Source organism: Peromyscus leucopus, chromosome 1 (assembly GCF_004664715.2).
Source record: "Peromyscus leucopus breed LL Stock chromosome 1, UCI_PerLeu_2.1, whole genome shotgun sequence".
NCBI lineage: Eukaryota > Metazoa > Chordata > Mammalia > Rodentia > Cricetidae > Peromyscus > Peromyscus leucopus.
Window position 1 is genome coordinate 100435215 of NC_051063.1, and position 19351 is coordinate 100454565.

General features: G+C 43.9%; 2 protein-coding genes across 3 annotated transcripts in view; both read left to right on the forward strand.

Annotated features, from left to right (window-relative positions):
* The window catches only part of LOC119086094 (tripartite motif-containing protein 30A-like), a 42774-nt gene extending 37969 nt beyond the window's left edge, over window positions 1-4805 (forward strand). For both annotated transcript variants that reach the window (XM_028861560.2, XM_028861559.2), the window contains exons 5-8: window positions 1943-1965; window positions 3345-3445; window positions 3715-3741; window positions 3985-4805. In XM_028861560.2, the coding sequence (XP_028717393.1) occupies window positions 1943-1965; window positions 3345-3445; window positions 3715-3741; window positions 3985-4679 (846 nt within the window). In that variant the 3' untranslated portion in view covers window positions 4680-4805. The remainder of the gene's footprint in view (window positions 1-1942; window positions 1966-3344; window positions 3446-3714; window positions 3742-3984) is intronic.
* LOC114686894 (tripartite motif-containing protein 30A-like) overlaps window positions 1-19351 on the forward strand; it is a 59278-nt gene that overhangs the window by 12269 nt on the left and 27658 nt on the right. The gene's annotated exons all lie outside the window — the stretch shown is intronic.

Below are 19351 nucleotides of genomic sequence, written 5' to 3' on the forward strand. Positions count from 1 at the left end.
GAAGCTACATGGGTTATATAGGGTCTATATAGTGAGTTCTAGGTCAGGAGGGTTACATAGTAAAACCCACAACTGGCAATTTTGGAGATTTTAAGAGACTTCAGAGTGTCCAGCCTTAAATGGAATGTATATACTGCACCTCTAATTTAAAGGCCCAGGGATCATTGCAGAAGAAGGACAGAAAGAGTGTAAGAGCCAGACATGGTGAAGGTTAAGAAAGAAAACTTTCTTCTGGACACAGCTTAGCAGCAGCACATACAATCTGCAATTGGTTGTGATACCAAACCCAAGACCTTTGCATGCCTAAACCATACCAAATTCTACTATGGAAATTGGACTTTCTAAGGAAGTTCACCACACTACACTCAGAGCTCCTGGCAATTGTTTGCTGCTGGTACAAAGGGGGGGTCACCTTTCTCAAAGAATGTAACTTTAGGTAAATCTACCAATATCCATTGCAACCCAAACATGCAAGAATACTTACACAGTGTTAGGTCCTAAGCCCAGGACAAATGGCTAATCATGGTGCCTCCTTAACATATCAAAGTGGACCTGGCAGGATAGGTAGGTCTTGATATGTGTTCCATATGAAAGAGCAAAATTAATATTGGAAATCAGGAAAAGGATATTTATTAATATGGCCGAATATCAAAGATGGACAAAGAGATATAAAAAAACCCCTCTGTGCTGGGTGGTGGTGGTGCATGCCTTTCAAACCAGCACTCAGGAGGCAGAGGCAGGCAAATCTCTGAGTTCGAGACCAGCGTGGTCTACAGAGAGACTTCCAGGTCAGGTTCCAAGGCTATACAGAGAAACCCTATCTCGGGGGGTGGAGGGGTGGGGGGGTGGGGGGGGAGGCCCTCTATCCATCTTCAGTTTCCCTAAGTGAGTTCAATATTTCAATTGAGAGTCAAGGATATATACACATGAGTAGTACAGGTTAAGGTGTGGTCCTGTCCATCATTCTCCTATAATTCATTATCTAGGTTACACTCTCATACTTTAAGGTGGTCTGATAAGTAACTAAAACTGCTTGAAATCTTTTTAAACAACTGTCCCTGTGGCCAAATCTGTTTTACTTCCCTGAGTGTGAGATTCCTGGAGAAATTCCCACATCTTTCAGGTCAGTTTTTCAACAGTTTGTCAAATTGAGAGACACAGACTCACTTCTCCTGCCAGGACAGTTACAGAGAGAGAGGAAAAAAGACAGGCAGATATGGTTAGTTGATTTTAAGTATCATACAATTTAAGCTTCTGGTCCTTGTGGCTTCTTCATTATTAATATGTTAAATTGTATCTAAATGACTAAAATAATTTAGCAATCATCTTCTCATAATGTTAGTTGCAAGTACAGTAATGAATAGCTTACATGCAGCATGAAAAGTTATTTATGTGTTTAGCTATAAGTACAGCAAAACCTACATAAGCTTTCTTTTTTTTTTTGTTTTTTTGTTTTTTGTTTTTTCGAGACAAGGTTTCTCTGTGCATCTTTGCACCTTTCCTAGAACTCACTTGGTAGCCCATGCTGGCCTCGAACTCACAGAGATCCACCTCGCTCTGCCTCCCGAGTGCTGGGATTAAAGGCGTGCGCCACCGCCCGCCACCGCCACCGCCACCGCCACCGCCACCGCCACCGCCACCGCCACCGCCACCGCCACCGCCACCGCCACCGCCACCACCACCACCGCCCCGGCTTACATAACAATGTTTGAAAGCTTATTTATTTGTCTTCTGTCTCCAAATCCTTATACTATGAGACAGAAAATAGTCCATTAGTTTTCATGTAAATCAAGTAAAGAGCCATGCATCATAATTGTATCATGTCGTGGAGAAGTGTGGTGACTGGCTTGATTCTGTTTTGACTTTGTCTCTGAGGGTGTGAGCAGGATTTGCAAGAACATGCAGAACATGTTATTTACTCTGTTTTCTCCCTTCTCCCTAGGGTGTGAATTCTGTCCTTAAAAGGTATGTCTGACTGATAGAGAAAAATAGCCCTATTGGGTGGTAAAAGTGATTTTAATATTCAACTAAAATAAATGTCATGGGTTTGGAGGAATTTAAACATACTATCCTGAACTTCTGGTAAAAAGGAGGAAGGGGGGAAGGGGGAAAGTCAGGATCTGACTGTTGTGAATGGGGAGTTGCAGAGTCAGGCTCAGCAGTGGGGTGAGGCAAAAGGAACTAAGGTGCTTTCAGATTCCTTGTGATTCTGTCATTCTGTCCAATGCTGTGTGTGTGTGTCTGGCTCTGGATCTGCATTAACAAGTACTTGATTCCTCAGTTCATCCTAGGTAGGGTATGTCTTCTCTGTCTGCAGTGTTCACAGACTTGTATATCCGAGGAACTTCCTGTGTATTAGTGTTAGTCATGAGGATAGAAGAGATCCAGAGGTCCTTTGTGGTTATAATTAGATTTTTCCAAAAACAGACTTGAGTCTTTGAGGACAATATTTGGCACAGGTGAGACACCTGCTCCATGTGGACCACATACTTTAGAAGACCTTGGAAAGTAGTACCCTAGTCTGTCAAGTGTCACTCCCAGGCTGTCAGCATCAGGCTGGTTCTGAACATAACGAGCTCATGTAATTATTAATTTGAAGGTCCAAATTTGTCATTATAACAAAAGAATCTGAAGAATCAGAAGAATCATGATGCTGGCCAAGAGTGTCCATATTGACAGCAAGGTTTGAAGTCTTAGCTGTCTCCTGTGGTTTTCTCATGTTCTATACCCAAGAGGAGATTCTGCACTCAGACTTTAGACCATGTCCTTGAAAACACACATACCCACATCATTTTTCTTCCTTTCTTTCGGTTTTCTTTTTTTCTTTTTTCTTTTTGTTTTTGTTTGTTTGTTTGTTTGTTTTGGTTTTTGAGACAGTATTACCCTATGCAGCTCTGGCTGTCTTGGATCTCACCCTATAGACCAGGCTGGCCTTGATCTCAGTGATCCTTCTGACTCTGGCTCCTATGTTCAGGGATTAAAGGCATGTGATACTGTGCCTGGCCCACACATTATTTTTTAGAAACCGTAGTTTGGGTTGTTTTAAAGTTCACTAATTCATCATTTCTTAAGAGTTCTGGGAGGAGAATCAGGCGAGCAAGTCTTTTGACTGTACAAGTGAGGAGCTCCGCTTCGGAGAGTAAGGCTTTCCCAACATCATACAGCAAGTAAGTGGGAGGCTCATGGGTGTGTCTCTCATGTCGCCAGAGTTAGTAGTCAACCCTCTCTCCCCTTCTCAGAATTCTCAGGAGAGCTCCAGGACATCTATGGTTAGAATGATAGGGAGTCAGTAGTTGTCAAAGGTCACACTGTCTGAGATGTGGAAGTCAATGTTTTGTCCCTAGGAGTCAGACCTTAAGACTGAAACAACCTGAAATGATCCCAAGAAAACAGAGAAGGATCTTCCGCGCTCCGGATCTGAAAGGCATGCTGCAAGTGTTTCAAGGTGAGAACAGCTACATTCTGTGGGTAACTGTCAGATTCTAGGTGTGCTGGGGCTACACTCTCTGGGAAGTGAGTGATGTTTCTGAACATAGGTCGAGGGACTCAGAAGAATAGATCGTGTATTCCAGTGATGTCATTATATTTAATGGAAACCATCATTCCTCCCATGTTATATCATAATTTCCAAACCTTCCCCTAATCTGGAGAGATTGATGTTAATGTTTTGATTCCTTTGCCTCCATTTTATGCTGTGAATTTTCATCCTTTCAGGGCTCATGGATGCTCAACAATACTGGGGTAAGGAGAAATCACACCATCAACCACTCCCTTCTTACTGTATTTCAGAGTTTTTTTCTCTACTAACCCTCATGTGTCATGTTACTTCTCCCCATATACTTCTTCCAATCCGCCTCTTCTCAACTATAAACAAGGCTCCTCCAAGTTCCCTCTCACTGTCTCCTTAGACTTCTGCTCCTTATATCACTAATAAGGCTACACTTTGCCTCTCTTGTGACTCTTATATGTCTCCTTTTTCTGCAGTTCATGTGACCCTGAATCAAGTCCACAATGAAAACATTGCTGTTAATGAGGACAAACGACAAATACAACATCGAAATAATTCTAGAAGAAATTTGCAAATTTCTGAGACCTATGGTTTGGGTGTCCTGGGATACCCAGCTTTGCACTCAGGGAAACATTACTGGGAAGTGGATGTGTCTAGAAATGATGCCTGGCTCCTGGGATTAAATGATGGAAAATGTGCTCAACCCCAACTTTGTGCACTGAATGAAAGTAGCATCAAAATCCAATTTATTCCTCCTGTTCAGCAACATTTATATCATCAGCCTGTAGTTCCCCTTAGCCTTTTTAAACTACATGAACATCAGCCTACATATGCAGTTCAAGATAATTCTGATTTGAAACAGCATGTGAATTATCAGCCTAAACATGGCTACTGGGTTATAGGGATGAAGAATGGGTCTGTATATAATGCCTTTGAAGAGTGTTCTGACACTCACAATGCCAGTGTCTTGGTCCTCTCTCTGACTGGTCGTCCCAGTCGTGTTGGAGTTTTCCTGGACAAAGAAGCTTGTACTCTCTCATTTTATGATGTTTCCAACCATGGAGTTCTCATCTATAGATTCTATGATCCTTCCTTCCCTGATGCAGTTTATCCATACTTTAATCCCATGTCATGTTCAGAGCCAATGACAGTATGTGGGCCACCCTCCTAAACCTCACCCATATCTGCACAGTGCCCCATGTCTGATGTATCTCATATGCCTGAGCTCCCTGGCATCATCATAACTGTTTCTGCCTTTGCCCTTTCCCTGTTAATAAACTTCAGTTCTCAATACAAACCAGCATGGATTCTTTTCCTTGATCCAGTTGCTTGTCTGGTTACAAGGTAATAATTCATCATATCCCATATTCCCAAAGAAAATGACTCTTTCCTCATTAGGTGAGGTGAAGCCTCTGCTAACCCCCTTCCTGTTTTGTGGTGCCACAGAGGGAAGGCAGGGACTTGTGCATGCTGAGGAGGTGGCTCTACCACTGAGTCACCTGTCCAGCTCTGCCATGTCCAGCTCTGCCATGTCTGCACAAGCCCATGCCTTCTGCCACTGACAAGAGATGAAAGAAAGTTCTTCGCCAGCTTGTCTATTAGTTTTGAAAATTATATGCAGGAGTTTTTAGCCTAGGAATGAGCCATTAGTGGTACGTCAGGTTAACCACAATGCTTTGCTTCATCCAAACTTAAGGAAACACCTGCAATGGTACCCACTAAAACTATGTGTTCAGAGTACCTGGGTTCTATTCTGCCACTCCACACAGCACTGTAACCCTGAATAACATCCTCAAAAGCCTATGCTTTATGGGGTTTTTGTTTTTGTTCTGATTTTTTGTTTGTTTGTTTGGTTTTCATTGTTATTTTTTACAATTTTACTGTACAGAGTGCACACATCCTGTAGGTCAATGTAAGAAAATAAATTTGAAATCTGTTACAAGGCTCTGAGGGTAAAAACATTTTCCTCTAAGCTCAGTGACCCAAGTTTAATCCCTTACACCACCTGGGAGAAGGAGGCAGCCAATCCTCCAGATTATTCTCAACCCCACTCACATGCTGCAGTACACCCAGGCCTAGACACACAAATGGAAAATGAGTTATATAGTTTTTAAAAAGACAAAGGTCAATGCATATAAAGCACCCACTGCACACTCAGAAGATGATGCTTCTGTTCACTACTGGGGAGATGTGCTTAGTCTGGTGTTCCATGTAAAAGTGGGCAGCTGGGAGAAACTAAGATTTGACTTTGTGATGATGCCTTGCTCTTAGATCCTGGAATCTGTAGTCAAGTCTATTCTACTATGTTCTAGGTATATATGATTTTTTTGGTTTTGCAATTTTTTTTAGAATAATTTTTGTGATGCTACATATGTTTCTTTCTTTCTTTCTTTTTTTTTTTTTTTTTTTTTTTTGGTTTTTTCGAGACAGGGTTTCTTTGTGTAGCTTTGCGCCTTTCCTGGAACTCACTTGGTAGACCAGGCTGGCCTCGAACTCACAGAGATCCGCCTGCCTCTGCCTCCCGAGTGCTGGGATTAAAGGCGTGCACCACCACCACCCGGCACTACATATGTTTCTTATCAAGTGTGTTAAATCCTATGATTTTCCTACTTACACTGAATGATAGTGCTGACAATGATAGCAGTAAACTTACCTTGTGCTGTATGGTGAAATGTACACAGAAAGTTTCCAGGAACTTATGGTGTGTGAGTGGCATCCACCATGGTGTCTTTGTTGTCTCCTACCTGTGACTGTAATAAAGGATTGTTGAAGTTGAGTCCGGAACCTGGCATGATGGTATGATGCAATCCCAGCACTCAGGAGGCAGAGACAGGAAGGCTGCTGTGCATCTGAGGCCAGGCTAGTGACAGAGGAAGACCCTGCTCTGTTTTTTTCTGCTTGTAAAGAGGAATGTGCTGGGTTTGGGATGAGGTAGTTGGTTCAAGGGGACACTGTGAGGGATTCTGTGCAATAAGGGGCTTACTTGAAGTCAGATTGTGATAAATATGAGAAACAGAGAGGACACAGCATAGTGGGTGTTCCCAGGAGAGTTCAGGCCCCAGCACCAGAGAAGCTGAATTCAGGGATGTCTGGAGAACATCAGGGACTCTGTGGGAGAAGAACAGACTCTTCTTATACTGTAGGATTGCAGGGGGTGAGGAGGAGGTAGGTTCACAGCAGGAGCCTGCAGCCAGGCTCTCAGATTTCCAGACATGTGACACAGGACAGGGTACCCTTTCATGAAAACTCACTTAGGTTTGTATGGTACTACTGGGGACTCATTTCCAATAGAGCTCCATCTTGTCTCTATCAGTGATAGTTACAGAAGAGCATGTAGATTAGATTCTAGCAATATATTCTGGCAGAATATGCATCAGCCCACTCTAAACATCATGGTGCTTAAAGAACTAGAATACTGGGGCTGGAGAGATGGCTCAATAGTTAAGAGCACTGGCTGTTCTTCTAGAGGACCCAGGTTCAATTCCTAGCACCCACATGGCAGCTCTGTAAATTCAGATCTCCAGGATCTGACACCTTCACACCAATGCATATAAAATAAAGTTAAAATTAAAAAAAAAAAAGAATTAGAATACCTGGGTCCTATCGGTTATGAGCACTGACTGCTCCTCCGGAGGACACAGTTCAATTGCCAGCACCCACATGGCAGCTAACTGTAACTCAAGATCTGACACCCTCACACAAACATGCATACAGGCAAAACATCAATGCAAATAAAATAAATATTTTTTAAAAATTAAAATGCCTGTATTATAAAATAACAGATATGTTTACTTTTAGCAAATTATAAATTCATTCAAGGAAAAAGTATGTTCTAACTTCATCGTTGTAACATTCTGTTTGCTTAATATTTGTTCCATAATTGTGTTTCATGAGATAGCCTTTCCTCTGTGTGAAGTAAATGTCTATATGTACAGTGCACATGAGAATGACCCACATTTGTGGCACTGTTCAACAACAGTGTGACCAGAGCTGTGCTCTCCTGGTCACCTTCATTCTTTTCACTGAGGTTGGAGGCTCATGGCAAACCTGAGTACAATGTCATATCTTTGCACAGAGATGGGATGGAATGGTGTCTGCAGAGAAAGTTCATGAAGAGCTAGATGGTTGTTTTAATTCCCCCAAATGAGCCTCTGTTGCCAGAATCTTCCTGCCTTGCCCACAGTCAGGACAAATCCTTGTCACCCGCCAGTCCCACAGCCGCTCAGACCCAACCAAGCAAACACAGAGACTTATATTGCATACAAACTGTATGGCCGTGGCAGGCTTCTTGCTAACTTTTCTTATATCTTAAAGTAACCCATTTCTAGAAATCTATACCTTGCCACGTGGCTCGTGGCTTACCAGCATCTTCACATGCTTCTTGTGCTGGCGGCATCTGGCAGTCAGTCCTTCTGCCTTCCTGTCCTTTTATTTCTCCTCTCTGTTAGTCCCGCCTATCCTTCCTGCCTAGCCACAGCCGATCAGGTTTTATTTATTGATCAGTCAGAACAACTTGACATACAGACCATCCCCCAGCACAGCCAAGTGCAGATCATCTCAGACACCTGTACTCAGGCCCATGGTCCTAATCATCCTCTATGCGGACCTGCTGGGTAACGCCACAAAGAACCCAAGAAGGGCTCCACAGGACATACAGAACATCCCACAGCAAGCCTCCTTCTCCAACCCCCACTTAAAAAGCCCTTTTCTACTAGGTTCCTCCCTACCACTTCCTATCAGCTGGTTGCTGACTCAGCCTCCTGACTGAAGGTTAATTTTATCTAATCAAACATTGTAACACATCTTTGCATCATTAAACAAATGTTCCAGAGCATAAACAAAAGTAACACATCTTATAACAATATTCTACCACAGTTTGAGAAATGGTAGCATCCTCATTATTCAAAATTCTTTTTATTTTATTTTGCTTTTATGTATACAGATCCTTTTGCCTGCACGTGCAAGTAAGGTCCTTGGTCATATTCACAACAGCAATGTGAAGTCCTTGTCTTGTGCTTCAGCTATATTGCATTACTGAGGACATACTGCAATAGGGTTGCTGGTGTGTTTCTAAGCTGGTGTCTATGTATCTGGGTTTGGGATGGCTGTATTCTAGGTGCTGATACAGGGTCTTGTCTTTGCTGGGTGAGTGTTTTGTTCCTTGGTTTCTGTTGTCCTCTCTGGATCTTAGGAGAGTGTGTTGGGTTGGGGTTGCCTGGTAGGGAGTGCTTCTTAGTCTCTGCCAGGAGTGGCCACTGGGTGTCCCAGGTAGAGCTTGTTTCTAGGTACTGGGAGCTGGCTGGAAGGAATGGGGATGCACTAGAGGTTGGAGTTGGGGTGAGGGTAGGGGAATGAGGATGGGGGTGGGGATAGGGACAGCTGAGAGGGTCTACTGGAGGGAGGAAAGCTGGGTTTGCCACAAGGATCTTCTGAGTTTCCAGGGAATGACAAGTGACATGCACTTGGAGTGCTCTAGGCCTGGGTTAAGACTGGGGAACCGGAAATGGAGAGCAGGAAGAAGAATGAAGACTGTTTACCTGATTCTCAGTCTATTTGGCCAGCTGGTTCCCAGATAGAGAGTGACTCTGAGTATTAGCAGCTGACACAAAAAGATAGAGTGAGGAAGGCTGGGCCTTGGAGGGTATGGGGAGTCCCTGGGGAATAAGTGCAGAAAGGGAAGAGTGGCCAGCAGGTAGTTAAGACTGAGGAGTGGGAATTGAGGGACAGGAAGGAGAGTGAAAATGGCCTCCCTGATTCCCAGTCCAGATGGCCAGCATGTTCCCAGGACAGGGGTCCCTCTGTTGTTGTTGGCTGAAGCAAAGGGATGAGGGGAGGGTCAGGTCCTGAGAAATCTTTTTCCCAAAGTCTAGCATTTAGACAACAGCCTGCATTCCCTCAGGGACTTGAAGAAAGTTCCTACTTGCTAAAATGGGTCATTCTCCTATCTCTGGCAAAAAGGACATGTGTCTCTTTCATATATAGATGACTGCTTCGCCTATCAGCGCACCAAAGTGCATGCTGGCCTCTGGGCCCTCTGGGAAAGTACCTGCTGCAGAGTCATCCTTGCTGGCATATCCCACCCTCTACCCTCACCCACTCCAGTCCAGGGGCTTCCCTTCCCTTCCCCCAGCTCTCTTTTCTGCACAATCCTGACATGTCAGCCATGGGCTCTCTTGGTCCCTTGCCCTCTCTTCTCCTCTCTCTGTCTTCTCTTCCTCTCTTGCTCTCCCCCCACCACTGCCTCTTTCTCCTCTCATGGCCCAGGTCAGTCTGCTGGCCATGTTCAGCCCACTCTTTTTCTTCCCAGCTCTGGATTCTCCCAGATGCCTGTGGCTGTCCTTTCCCCGTATCTGCAACAAAATCCTTCCCCTCAACTATACCTTGGAGCAGTCATGTCCTCATTTTCATTCAGTGAGCACCATGTTTGGTTTTTAAGAAGGAGAATAACTGGATTATAAAGTCACAGATTTTTTTTAACAAGTTATAAATCAATTTTTATGTTTAATGAAGTATAAGTACTTAACTTCTGAAGTCTCAGGTGTTCTTTTTGTTTAACATTTCTTTCATAATTTAGTTTTATGGGAAATCCTTTCCTCTGTTTGAAGTAAATGTCAATGTGTATCGTGCAGTTAGAATCACACCCATGAGTGGCACTTCTCAACACCAGTGTGACCATTGATGTGCTCACCTGGTCATCTTCAGCCTTGTCACTGAATTGGAAGTGTAAACCAGAAGAACAAAATTTCCTCTGTGCACAGAAGGAGGGTAAAATTGTGTTTGCAGAGAATTTCAATCTGACCTAGATGCGTGTCCATTTATTTTATCATTTTAATTTCTGCTCTTCCTGCAGGAGTCCAGAACCAGTGGGGTTCAGGTCCAAATAGGAAGTGTGAAGTAGGTGAGTGAAGGGGACTGACATGATCTGAGGGTGAATCAGGATGGCTCCCCATTCACAGAAAATAGGCTCCACTTTATATATTCTGTGATTGCATTATAGTTTAACCACAAGCAATAGTGAAAGCAAACAACGATTGTAAAATGAAAATGGTCATCAATGTCATTACAGCATTTTTCTTGAAGCAAATGGCAATAAATATATGGAGAGTCTAAATGCCTACTGTCCTCTAAGGTTCAGTGACCCCTCCAGTGTAGTGGATATCTGTTCTACCTATGACTTTGAAGTACAGCCCCAAGAGATGTTGCAGATAACCGCTCTACCCACCTATGACCTTGAAGTACCTGTCCCTGCATGGCCTTGGGGCTACCATTAATACCTGGGACACACATTCTCCACCTCTTCTCTGCCTCCTGGTCTTGGATGGTGGGGACTGACTCAGGTGGCAGAACAGTGTGGGACTGTACCTCAGCCTTCCATGACCCCGCGACAATTCTCGTATTCTATTTAGTGCATTTTCTTTCCTAATAAATTCCTTTTACCCGTTAAACAGACCCTAGTGTATTTCTTGCTATACTCCAGGTGTCTCTTACACTTTCTCTTGCACAGGATCATCCTTTGTGGTCAGGAGGGGTGTGGGAGCCCGTTCTCGGGTTCCTCATGCTTCATGGCGTTACCCAGCAGGTCCGCACAGAGGATCATTAGGACCACGGGCCTGAGTGCAGGTGTCTGAGATGGTCTGCACTTGGCTGTGCTGGGGGAGGAGGTCTTTTGCTCCACCCCTTGGCGTCTCTATAAAAACCCTGGGGTAGAGACAGTCAGGGCCCCATTGGGAAAGGTTCCAGGCCCTCTCGGGGCTATCCTTTATTTTCTATCTGTTTATCTCCGCGATATTCTCTGCAATAAATCCTTCTATCTAATATTTCCTGCTGCTCACACTCAAGAAAACTCTGGGGAGCTGTGGGGTTGGTGGGTAAACGCCCCATAGAGGGGTCAGACATTGAGTCCTGAGAAACAAACCTATAAGAATGATTTTCATTCTTCAAGGGGAATGATTTAGTGTTTGTACCATGTAGCAGAACAAGCACTGAGCTGTTTTCAAATTGCATTCCTTTGTGTCAAAGTCTTATCATATGGGTCTGTTCCCCTCATAAGCTCCCAAATGAATATGTCCTGACATCTTATACTTTTTTCATTATGCCATACCGATTCCTTCAATGTATGCTCCTGTATATGGCAGAGTGGGATCAAGCCAGTCTAACTTCTTCTTCTTCTTCTTTTAATAATTTATTTATTTTGTATGCATCGGTGTTTTGCCTACATGTATGTCTGTGTGAGGGTATCAGATTTTGGAGTTACAGAGAGTTGTGAGCTGCCATGTGGGTGCTAGGTTTAAATCTAGGTCCTCTGGAAGAGCAGTCGGGACTCTTAACTGCTTAGCCATCTTTCCATCCCCAGTCTAACTTTTTTCCAGAATCTGCTCACTGTGGGGCAGACCAGATCTTGCCCTTCATCCAGTAAGCCACCAATTGTGGGCACGATTCTCTATTTATTAACTGAACTCTTGGCTTTAATGGCCTGAGGCTCTGGTTCTGGGCCTGTTGCTTCTCTCAATTGTGCGTTTGTTTGTTTTTGTTTTTTATTTTAATTCCTGGGACCAGGTATACCAAGTTGGTAAATCTTTAATTTCCCTATTCTTGGTGTAATTTGGTAAGGAAAACAATGAGTAACCCTGTGTGGTTTGTGAGCAGAGTTATCATGGTATATAGTTCCACGGTGGCAGGAGATTTTTCCAAAGAATTATTTTGTTTAAAGAGACTTCCAAAAAAATAAAAAAGCCAGGCGGTGGTGGCGTACGCCTTTAATCCCAGCACTTGGGAGGCAGAGCTAGGGGATCTCTGTGAGTTCAAGGCCAGACTGGGCTACCAAGTGAGTTCCAGGAAAGGTGCAAAGCTACACAGAGAATCAAACCCTGTCTCGAAAAACAAAACTAATAATAATAATAATAATAATAATAATAATAATAATAATAATAATAAATACAAATTAAAAAAAGAGACTTCTTTTGTATATAGTCTTATCCTTCACCAAAGCTTACACAAAATTTCTCAAAGGAAAAGATATAAAGAAACTCCCATATTGCAGTGAGAATCATCAAAAATGGAAATTAAAAAAAAAAGAGTTCTGATCTGCCATGTCAGCTGATTGAATTTTGTCAAGCAGCAGTGGTCACCATGTGGTCCATGTCACTTTCCTCAGCTGTTCTAAGCTACAGGGAAATTGGACACTCGATTGTTGCGGGCCGCAGGAATATATCATAAGAACTCAGCTGGTTATGGCAAAGTCACTACCTGGAGGGATCATGGAATTCCTCCAGAGGAAGCCAAATCCCAAGGAGTTTTTGGTGTTACTTGGCTTGTTATATATCAGCTGTCTTCTGTTATGAAAATCATGTGTGCCTTCATAGCTTTCCCAGTTGACTTTTCCCCAAGAAGGACTAACAGTGTAGACTGAGCACTCTCTGGACATACACATTCCAGGCATTTGGAGAACAGCCTCAGGAAAGGCTTTCTCTGGAATCAGATATCTCCCCTAGCCACTTTCAAGGACTAAAGGAGACATCGCCCAGGTGGTCACCCAATTTCCGAGGATTAACAGTGATAACAACCCACAGGCGAGTCTCCTGATTTAAGGTAAATTCCACAAGGGGACACCGCCTAGGTCAGGTAGACATTAAGTAATAGCTTTACACAATTTAGCTCAGACCCCTCCTTTCTTACAGTTTTACTAACTTTATAGACCTCTAACTACTTACCTAACCACTTCTAGGAATATTTAGATAACCTTCTGTGCTAACAGCTATGCTCAGCCAGAACTCCCAGTTCAAGCCTCCCTGTAATTATCATTATTGGTAGCATCCGGCCAGGTCCATCACCGGATGGAGGAAAGTACCTTATCAGAGATACCTCTGTACTCTCTAAGAACAGACTTAAGCATCCAGGTTACCTGTTTGAGAAGGCCTGGCGGATGTGTCAATTAAGCCTATTTTTATCACCCCTCCATTTGACCCTGGAAGCCTGGCTTTGCACTGCTAAGGAAATACTGCTTGTAAGTGTATATATACCAGAACTCCCAGGGCAGGAGGGGACGGAGAAGAGAAAAGAGAATGGAAGAACTAGGTGGGTAAGGACTTGAGAGGAACGAGCTGAGATGGGGAAGAACTAGATTGAAGAGCTAAAAGAGAGGACTAGAGGAACGAGATGGAAGATGAGGAAGAGCCAGATGGGGAAGAACAAGATGAGGAAGAGCCAGATGAGAGAGAAGGAGATGGGAGAGAAGCTGATGGGGGAAAGAACTAGATAGATAGAACCTAGAAGGGACAGAACTAGATGAAGGAATTAAGATAGAACCTAGAGGGGACAGTAGATAAATATAGAGAGAAATCAGGCAAGAAAGGAGCTAGACATGAGAACAGAACTGAAGCTGTATATAAAGGATGTTATGGCAGAAGAATTAAAGCGAATGGACCAAAGAACTCTGCGTGCGTAGACTGATTTACCGACCCTAAAGAATAGATCCTCAGCTGGTTGATAGAGCCTTCTGCGGACCCTGGGAGGGGACTATCGAGGGGCTAGACCCCCATAGTCCTTGATACTCGATCAGATACTTTCACTGTCTCCAAAATGCTTACACATGGGTTTTCACGGTGTCCTCTTTAATCTGCTATTAATGTGCTAGTCGGCTGGGGCTATGATAAAAAATGAGCAGCAAAATACTGCAAACCAGATTTTTGTTTTTGTACACAGAGTTTCTCTATGTAGCCCTGGCTATCCTAGAACTCACTCTGTAGACCAGACTAGCCTCAAACTCAGAAATCTGCCTGCCTCTGCCTCCCAAGTGGTGAGGTTAAAAATCCTGAATCCCTTGCCAGGAGGTGGTGGCACACGCCTTTAATCCCAGCACTCTGGAGGCAGAGGCAGGCGGATCTCTGTGAGTTCGAGGCCAGCCTAGGCTACCAAGTGAGTTCCAGGAAAGGCGCAAAGCTACACAGAGAAACTCAGTCTCAAAAAAAAAAAAAAAAAAAATCCTGAATCCCTACCAGCCCAGCACAAACCAGGTCATTTAAACAACACAAATTTATGTTTTTCTGATATTGCAGCCAGAGAATCCAAAATCAACTTTCAACCAATTATTTTTTCTAGCTACATCTTCCATTATTTTATATAAGTCATCCATAAAGGATGATCACTCAGTGTCTTGAGCCCTTCATCTTCTCGTAAACCTGAAATGTAGGTAACTAGGTATTGAATAAGTTCCTGAAACTCCTGGCATGGCTTTCCGGAAAACCACCTACTGCTACCTTTCATTCCACAGGGAAGGGCTGATGGGAACAGAATGATTTTCAATAGAGTGAGCTCAGGGCAGAGAGAATTGCTAGTGGAGTCCACTTACCTGTTACGGATTTGATGTGATCACAGGCCATTTCCCCATGGCTGTAGTGTTACTGTTGGGAACCAAGTCCTCCCCCAGCCCAACTTCAGCAACTCTGCCCCAGCAGCCACATCATCACCAGTCACCAAATGGGACACCTTTCCACTGTCACAAGTCAATACCCTTTACAAAAGCCCAGGCCATCACTGCCTCCTCTCCACCCCTCTCTTTCTCCTATCCATGCTCAGAGGTGGCCTTCCCCCACCCCCATAAATCTCTTGCATGAGGTCTGTTACATAGTATGATCTCTGTGGCATTCCTTGGCTGAGATCTGCCAAGATGCTCCTCAACCACAAAACCCTAACAGTTGTATCATCTGTCAGGGAAGGGGTTGTGAATTGTTGAGTGAATACCTGAGGCTTCTAAGAATATCTGTTCAGCTATGGAGGCCACTTTGACCAAATCTCACTGTGCTGGAACATCAGGAGGAACACTGAACACCAAAAATGTCTCATGTCCCACATTTGATAAAACTCTCAAATCTCATTAACTTCTTAAAAATCACCACTTGGGATGGCATGGTGGCACATGACTGTAATTGCAGCACTTGGGAGGTGGATGCAGAGAGACCAGGAGTTCAAAGCTCCATGAGATCCTGTTCACAACTATATCAACACACACACACACACACACACACACACACACACACACACACACACACACATAAGAGAGACAGACGGATGGATGGATAGATAGATAGATAACCATGGAACATTCTACACTGTATGCTTAAAAGTGAAGTGATTAATATTCATCTACCTATAATAGGTGGATTTTCTCCATAACATAGAGATTACATGATTTTTGCTATTTAAGTGTCCAGTATTCTTAGTCAGAACTGAAAATGTTAAAAATCAGTAATGGTTGATTATATTGCTGTACGTAGAATTTTCCAGGCTGTGGTATCTGACTATTTGGCTAGCTACCTGTTTAAGTGTGGCTATAAAGACGGTTTAAACTGAAATTAACATTTCAGCTAGTAAACTTTCAGTGAAGTTACCTTTCATAAGGAAGCTGGAGCCCACCACAGAGTACAGCTGGGATCAGATGCCTGCAGTCTCAGCTACTTGGGCCAGAAGGCTGGAGACCAGCCTGGAAGACATAGGGAGTCTCCAGCTCTGATACAGAGAGGAAAAAATGGAGGAAAGAGCAGAGAGGAAAGGGGAGAGAGGGCTTAGGAAAAGAAAGAACAGGGCAAAGGAAATGAAGTCCAGAGAGTGGGAGAATTTTCCTTAGCACTTTCAAGGCTGAGCAGCTGCATCAACTTTCCTGAGGATTTCCTAAACCTTTTATAAAATTTAACTTTTTATCGATTCTTTGTGAATTTCACATCATATACCCCAGTCTCACTCATGTTCCCTTCCCTCCATATCTGCCCTCTGCCCTTGCAACTTTCTACCCAAAAGAAAACAGAAAATACAAAAACAAAACATCAACAAAAAAAATCTCGACATTAGAAGCTGCAATGTGTCATGGTGAACTACACAGTATGTATGTCCTTTTGCCCAACCAGCTTTATTTGCACGTGTTCATTGCAAGGAGTCATTGATCTGAGTCAATGTTGGAGAGGATGCGGAGCAAAGGGAACACTCCTCTACTGTTGGTGGGAATGCAAACTTGTACAACCACTGTGGAAATCAGTATGGCGGTTTCTCAGAAAATTAGGAATCGATCTCCCTCAAGACCCAGCCATACCACTCTTGGGCATATACCCAAGGTATGCTCAGTCATACCACAAAGATACATGCTCAACTATGTTCATAGCAGCACTATTTGTAATAGCCAGAACCTGGAAACACTCTAGATGCCCATCAACTGAAGAATGGATCAAGAAAATGTGGTTCGTATACACAATGGAGTACTACTCAGCAGAGAAAAAACAATGACAGCATGAAATTTGCAGGCAAATGGATGGAACTAGAAAATATCATCCTGAGTGAGGTAACCCAAACCCAGAAGGACAAACATGGTATGTACTCTCTCATAAGTGGATTCTAGATATAAAGCAAAGAACAATCAGACTGCACCCCACAGATCCAGGGAGGCTATATAGCGGGGTTGGGGGAGTGGGGGGTGGTGGGGGTGGGGCTAGCATGACTGTGGCTTATAATAAGTTTTGGTTTTACTCAAAGGAAAAAAAAAAAAGAAAGAGTCATTGGTCTGGTTCAAGGCCCTGGCTTCTGCTATAATACTGGATCCTCTCCAGGATTTCTATCACATATTCTGTCATTGCCCTGTGTCATGGACATCCTGCAGCTATGGTTTTACAGGACCAGCTCTTTGTGCACAACTCAAAGCCCTAGATCTGGGCCTGGGCAGTAGCTGAGTTGATCAGCCCACCCTACTCGCCTGCATCTGTGCCACCAGGGTTAGCTCTCCCTCTTTGCCCAGGTGAGGTGTGGGGTCAGCTCTCCTGCCTGTGGCAGCCGGCAGGGTGTACCACTGGCTCTCCTGGGCTCATGCCATTGGGGCCAGCTTTCCCTCACCCACACCATAAGGTCCAGCTCTCCAGCACTGCCTCAGGAAGAGGAAGGGCTGCTCTCCTGTGCCCGCACCACAAGGGCCAGCCTCTACTGCACTGCCCACAAGGTTCAGAGGCTGCTTTCCCAAGTGCTGCAGCACTCAAGGTGTGGGGCCAGCTCCACTGTGCTTCCCAGGGGACGCTGACTCTCCCAAATGCTGCAGCTGGTGAGGGGCAGGTCAGAGCCAGTTCTGTGCAGCCCTCAGACATCAACATGGCCCCAGGAAGCAGCCTAGACCAGGGTGTTCACATGGCCTTTGGTGGTGACATGAGCTAGAGATGTCATACCGGACCACTGCGGCTGCAGAGCCATGGACCCTGAAATGGCCCTCAGTGGCGGCACAGGCCTGGACATCACTATGGCCTCAGGTGGTAGTCCAAGCTATTCACAACAGGCTGTTCCTCAACATTTTCATGACTCCAGTTCTGCCTCTCTCATAGCATCCAGTACAAACTACAAGAAAACAAAACAAAGAAATAACCCTGGTTTGTAATATTTGGTTCTAATTTTTTATCATAGCACCAGCAGACTAGCCCATTAGTAGTAGATTAAAGAGGAACCCATGAAAGCCCATGGCTTGTTATGCCCAGATCTCAGGGACCCCCAAAAGACCACCACAGAGACCAAATCCCATATGGAAAAAAGCAAAGAGCCTTTTTTCCCCCAAGCTCTGGGGCATGGTTTCTCTATCTGTCTGATGCAGTGGTGAGCAGAGAACCCTGAGCCCAGGCGGGGTGGGGTCTTCTTAATAGCAGAAGTTGGGGTAACTGGATTTCCAGGTTCTAGGATCCTGATTGGCTGACAATTGTCCATGGGTATCTGTAAATCAAAAACAGGTGTGAGCTAGACTCAGGGACATCTGACCACCTTATCTTATGGTTGGAATGTTTGGGATGTTAGGTACTTCTCCATCCCTGGGTTTTGTTAGCTTATGGCTTTTTCTGGATGTGAGTGTTAACTGCCAGTTAAGCCTGTCACACAAGCTGTGTCTGGGCCCTTAAGCCTGTCATGGCAGCTGTGTGGTTAAGCTGTTTTGGGGCCCCTCCACAGCTAAGTTTTGGAGAAAATGAGAGTATCTGATCAAGTGTCCAATTTCCCAGGAGCTCAGAACTGCTGGGCAAAGTGGCATGGACCACATGGTGACCACTGCTGCTTGACAAAATTCCATCAGCTGACATGACAGATCACAGCTCTCCACTACCTTTTTACTTTTATTTTTAATAATTCTCACAGCCAGCATTAGCTCCAGTCCAAAGAACTGGATATCCTCTTCTGACCTCCAAAGGAAAATCACCCATGTACATACAAAAAAAAAAAAAGGAAAGGGGGGAAAATGTTTAAAAAAATAATTCTTTTCATCTTTTTTTTCTGTATATATTTAAAGCTGATTAATCTTATAGGTTTGAAGCACCCAAATGAATATATGGGTTACTTGAGGTATATACTTTTGCGTGAATGTATATAATTTATTGACTTGTACTGGGAAGCAAAGGGCTCCGTCAGTGAGTGTGTCCCTGTAGGGAGCCCAGCCTGAGATCTAAGTATCCACCATGATGCTCACGGTAGATGAACACTTAATCTAAGACTTACTGTTCCACACTTCTTGCCTTACTTTATTAGAACTCCCTTCCACCAATCACATACTCATCCTCTTTTTCTTCCCATCCCTTGACTTTCTGAACTGATTCCAAATTTTGAATAGACATGTCACATGAAATCTATTATTAGAATTATAGAGAGATAAGCTAGTCAAGATCAAGGACAAAAGAGCAACAGGAAACTGGAATGTACCATGCTTTTTCCACCATGTACATGTTATCACTGGGTTAAACATGTTGGCAAGGGTCACATTCTAAGTATTGTGCAGAGTCATGGGAAAAACAATTTCCCCTCAAGACTTTCTGTTTCTTCCACAGCCCATACATGATCTGCTTG